Source organism: Colobus angolensis, unplaced genomic scaffold (genome assembly GCF_000951035.1).
Source record: "Colobus angolensis palliatus isolate OR3802 unplaced genomic scaffold, Cang.pa_1.0 Scaffold25, whole genome shotgun sequence".
Taxonomy (NCBI): Eukaryota; Metazoa; Chordata; class Mammalia; order Primates; family Cercopithecidae; genus Colobus; species Colobus angolensis.
This window is the reverse complement of record NW_012115710.1, coordinates 1,232,468-1,237,531: the sequence shown is the minus strand read 5'-3', so window position 1 is coordinate 1,237,531 and position 5,064 is coordinate 1,232,468. Positions and strand designations below refer to the sequence as shown.

The following is a 5,064-nucleotide window of genomic DNA, read 5'->3' as shown; positions in this document are numbered from 1 at the left end:
TGGGGCTGGGCACGGTGGCTTGTGCCTGTAATCCCAGCACTCTTGGGGGCTGAGACAGGCAGAGCACCTGAGGTTAGGAGTTGGAAGACAGCCTGACCAGCATGGTAAAATGCCGTTTCCACTAAAAGTACAAAAAAATTAGCCGGGCGTGGTGGCGCATGCCTATAATCTCAGCTACTAGGTGGGCTGACACAGGAGAATCGCTTCAACCTGGGAGGCAGAGGTTGCAGTAAGTTGAGAGCATGCCACTGCACTCCAGCCTGGGCAACAAAGCAAGACTCCATTTCAGAATATAATAATAATAGGTGAAATGAGAATATGGCTTTATCCTCTAGAATAAAAAAGAAATACTACTCTCATATTTGAGAAAAATTGTAAACATTTTTACCAACAACACTTGTTTCACAAGCCTCTCCACAGTAACACCACCGTCTTCATGAGCTTAATGTGCTAAGAATAGTTTAATGAATCTCCTCCTATTATTTACACTGATTTCATATTCTTAAAATAATGAAGGAATAGGCCAGGCACAGTGGCTCACACTTGTAATCCCAGCATGTTAAGAGACCAGTGTGGGCAGATCACCTGAGGTCGGGAGCTTGAGACCAGCCTGACCAACATGGAGAAACCATGTCTCTACTAAAAATACAAAATTAGCTGGGCGTGGTGACACATGCTTTTAATCCCAGCTGCTTCAGAGGCTGAGGCAGGAGAATCGCTTGGACCCAGGAGGCGGAGGTTGCAGTGACCTGAGATCGTGCCATTGCACGCCAGCCTGGCCAACAAGAACAAAATACTGCCTCAAGTAATAATAATAATAATGATAATAATAATAATAATAAAGGAATCATTCATGTATTATTCATGTCTATGTATGAACTTTCCATTCTAATTAGTAAGATTTTTGTAGTCAGAAACACAGTAACTCACTCAATTACCTAAAAATGTGGTACAAAATCAGGGAGTAAAGGTTTTCCTTTATTGGTCTCCTTTTCTAGAATTTACCACGTACTTTGTGCTCATTAATACGTAACTTTCATTGGCAGCTGCTCTAATCCTGGTCCACAGAGAGCTGACAGTGCATCCAGATGTGGTCCCTGAATAATCCCCGCTGCCCAACAGCACTGACACCACGGGACCCTCACCCCGTCTCCATCCATGTCTGGTGTGAGCCCTTCCCAGGCCCATGCCCAGTGCCACCTCTTCCCAAGTTCATGTCACTGGGTCACGAGAGATGGAATCTAAGCGAGATGAGAGGGACTGAGGGAAGGCACGGGTGAGTGTGAGCAAACCTGTCAGACTCAGAGAAGATTCCCAACTCCAAGGCCCAGCGTTTCTGAAAGGAAGGAGACAGAACCATCCACCGAGAATATCATCTCACCTGAGGAGGAGCCATCCCTGACTCCTTTGCTTTCCTCTTCCTCTTCCGAGTTTCTTCCTCATGGACCAAGAGTCTTTAGAAATCAATCCTGAATGTTAAAAATATGCTGTTTATTGCTCAGAATCAACACACCCCCTCCCTGTAACACAATGACACAAACAAAGGAGACCCCACCCTGAGGAAATATGGTCCCTTCTGCTGCCCAGTGCACCAGGAACAAAAAATTCCTACAGGAAAACTCCCGCTCCCCTCCTGGAGAAGCTCCCCCCCACACACACACTGCAGCAGTGGGGAGCTGGGCTGGGATGAGCTCCCCTTCAGGAAAACTACCAAAAATACAAAAGCTTAGCTAGGTCTGGTGGTGCACGTCTGTGTGTCTGTGGTCCCAGCTACTTAGGAAGCCGAGGTGGAAGCATCACTTGAGCTCAGAAGCTTGAGACCAGCTTGGCCAACATGGTGAAACCCTGTCTCTACTAAAAATATAAAAACTGGGCCAGGCGCGGTGGCTCATGCCTGTAATACTAGCACTCTGAAAGGCAGAGGTAGGTGGATTACTTGAGGTCAGGTGTTCGACACCAGCCTGGCCAACATGGTGAAACCCTGTCTGTACTAAAAATACAAAAAGTAGCCGAGCTTCGTGGGCATCTGTAATCCCAGGTACTCAGGAGGCTGAGGAAGGATAATTTCTTGCACCTGGAAGGTGGAGGCTGCAGTGACCTGAGATCGCACCACTGCACTCCTGCCTGGGTGACAGAGTAAGACTCAAAAATAAAATAAAATACAAATACAATAATTAGCCGGGTGTGGAGGTACACACCTATAATCTTAGCTACTTGGGAGGCTGAGGCAGAAGAATCAGTTGAACCCAGGAGACAGAGGTTGCAGTGAGCCGAGATCACAAGACTGCACTCACAGCCTGGAGGACAGAGTGAGAGTCTGTTTGGGGGAAAAAAAAGTGCATTTCTGATAAGATTGACACAGAGATAAGAAAACTTGAGTAATGTGATACAGACTGACAGGCAGAGGGAACTTCAGATGGGGGTGGGAGGCCATGGGAGGCATCTCTGAGCCTAGACCTGAAGGAGAAAGGGACAGGGCCATCTTCATTTAGAAACATAGAATAAGAGCAGGGACAATGACCTGAGACAGGAAGGGTTTTGATATTTGAAAGAAGAGAAAAGCAAATGTGACGGGGCAGAGGGAGTCAGGAGATGAGGGCAAGCTCCCAGAAGGAGGCTGGACACTGGCAGGGGCCCTGGACACAGGGCTGTGGAGCCACAGTGAGGAGTTGGCCTTTTGTCCTGGGAAACACGGGAAGCCGGTGGAGGGTTCCCCGCCAGGGACTGACACGACCTGCTTTAGACGTAGCTGTGATATCCTCATACAGACAAAGGCCTCTGAAGATGGTCTCTGTTTCTGAGTCTACCACTCTGTTTCTTCCATTTTTCTGACTACTTTTTTTTTTTTTTTCATTTTTGGGTTACTGCATCCCATGGAAGATTCTAATTACAACTGGGCACTCCCCTCTCCCAGAGAAAAAGCCATGCCCACACACTGCCACTATTTTGCCAATCATTTCAGGGGTCAGGATCACTCAGGTTGAGCTTTTCTGGTCTAGCCCTTCATCACCAAGCTGCAGGGAGGCTCACTGGGGCTCAGAGTGGGAAACATTTTCACCAAGTTACCCTGAGAAGGTCTGAGATGAGTGAGAAGATGTGCCTGAATTCTTACATGGGGGCCTGGAAGGGCTAATGGGATGGGTTGGTCTTATTCCATCCTTAAAATTAGAGAAGCATCTTTCACCTACCTGGGTTTAAGAAATTCTTTGGAACGGTTCTGATGAAACTGACACCCAACACTGAATTCTTCCTTACAAGGAAATCTCAGTAACATTTATAAAATGCAGAAGTGTAAACAAACAGCTATTGACCTTGGAAACAAGGAAACAGGGTCAGCTATGTCAGTTATGTCAGAACTAAGACATAAGCAAATTTTTCAATCAAGAATACATGGGTAGACAGCTGCAGTGGCTCACACCTGTAATTCCAGCACTTTGGGAGGTGGAGGCGGGTGGATCACCTGAGGTCAGGAGTTTGAGACCAACCTGGCCAACATGGTGAAATCCTGTCTCTACTAAAAATACAAAAATTACCCAGGCTCCATCCTCACAACTTATTTAACCTCTTGTTGCTCCTTCTCCCCAAGCTTTAGGTCGTCCTCAATCTCCATAGATTTCTGCCTCTTTTCCCATCTCTGCGTGTCCTCTGTTCTCCCTGTTAAATTCTCTCTTCCCTGTTATAACCCCCTGTCCCCAATCTGGCACCCCAGATCCCCAGGTATCCTCCCTGCTGTGGTTCTCCCTCTGTTCTCCTTGCCACCAGCACCACTCTGCTCTGTTTGCCCTGGCTCCAAATCCCTCCTCCTCTCTCTCTCTCACTCTGAGCCTCCCTCTTTGCTGCCCCTCACTACCTTGCTGTCTGTCCTTCATCTCTGCACATCTAGCTGTTCTCTACATGTTTGCAGTTGCTTTTCTCCTCCTGCTTTCTTATCTTTTTTTCACTTTTGCTGTCTCTTGGCAAATCCCTCACCATCCTCTACTTTGCCATCTGTTATGGGTCTTCCTCATTCTTCTTTTCTCTGTCTCTGGTTTTCTACTGCTCTCTCAGTCCCTCTCTCTGTCTCCTGATCCCGCTGGCCCACACAATCACAGGAGGGTTTGGAGGAAGACGCCTGTATCTTGGAGGAGCGCATTTTCCAAGAGCTGGATCTGGGCAGGCAAGAACACCCCGTATCACAGGACAGGCACCAGGCACCTCCACAGTGCGGGCTCAGGGCAAGCGGTGACTGCAGAGGGAAGACCTGGGGAGCAGCAGGGCCCAGCATGAGGAGGAGGGAGGTGGGGGGCAACGACGCCTTCGGACAAGGGTGGGATCCGCAGGATCCCCGGACCAGACAGAGAACGCGTCCTCCCTGGGGCTGGGGTCACGGTGCTGTGCTCCAGGAACTGACGAGGGTGAGGCTGGGAGACGCGCAGGGAGGGAATCCACCTGTCGGGTGAGGACTTTAAAAAGCGCAGTGCGGAAGGAGTCAAAAAACGGTTTTGAGCAGGAAAACTACGCCATAGGAAGTGTATACGCTGCCATGTAGCAGAAAGACCGAGGACGGGACCAGCCTCAGGAGGACTTTAAACCTAAAAGGAAGGGACTTCCGGACTCCCAGGAGAACATCTCCATTTGCTCTGAGTGAAGGAAGAAAGACGAGAACTTCCAGGTCTACGGGGACCCCACATCCCATGTACAGAAGCACCGGAGACCTGGGGAGCGCAGACTTAATGCAACACAGAGCAAAACTCACCGGCGCGGTGTGACCGTCACTCCACGGGATCCGCTTCCTGGTCTGCGCGAATCTGGGCGCGCTAGACAGAAACCAAGCCTGGGTGGAGCCAACGAGGTGGGCGGGGCCTGAGTGAGCTGTGGGCGGGGGCCTGGGTGAGGTAGGGGCGGGGGCGAAGCGGAGAGAACTTGCCCTTTAGAACCGGCAGAGGGCGGGGCCGGAGCGGGACCTGTGAGTCTCTCAGCCTCCTTCCAGCCCGTTCTCAGGGTTTTGGCGGCGAGAGCAGCCAGGAAGGCAGAAGGATGATTCAAAAGCCCTGGAATAGTCTGGAAGGAGGATGCAAACCAGAA

General features: G+C 49.8%; 1 protein-coding gene across 2 annotated transcripts in view; it reads right to left on the bottom strand.

Annotated features, from left to right (window-relative positions):
• Window positions 1-4,779, bottom strand: part of LOC105514658 (zinc finger protein 468) — a 65,471-nt gene extending 60,692 nt beyond the window's left edge. Inside the window, exons 1-3 of one of the 2 annotated variants that reach the window (XM_011946166.1) lie at window positions 4,732-4,779; window positions 1,382-1,469; window positions 1,006-1,260 (exon numbers count right to left, since the gene is read on the bottom strand). In XM_011946166.1, coding sequence (XP_011801556.1) covers window positions 1,006-1,188 — 183 coding nt within the window. In that variant the 5' untranslated portion in view covers window positions 1,189-1,260; window positions 1,382-1,469; window positions 4,732-4,779. The remainder of the gene's footprint in view (window positions 1-1,005; window positions 1,261-1,381; window positions 1,470-4,731) is intronic. The other variant, XM_011946167.1, reaches the window with a different exon arrangement.
• Window positions 4,780-5,064: the final 285 nt, after the last annotated feature.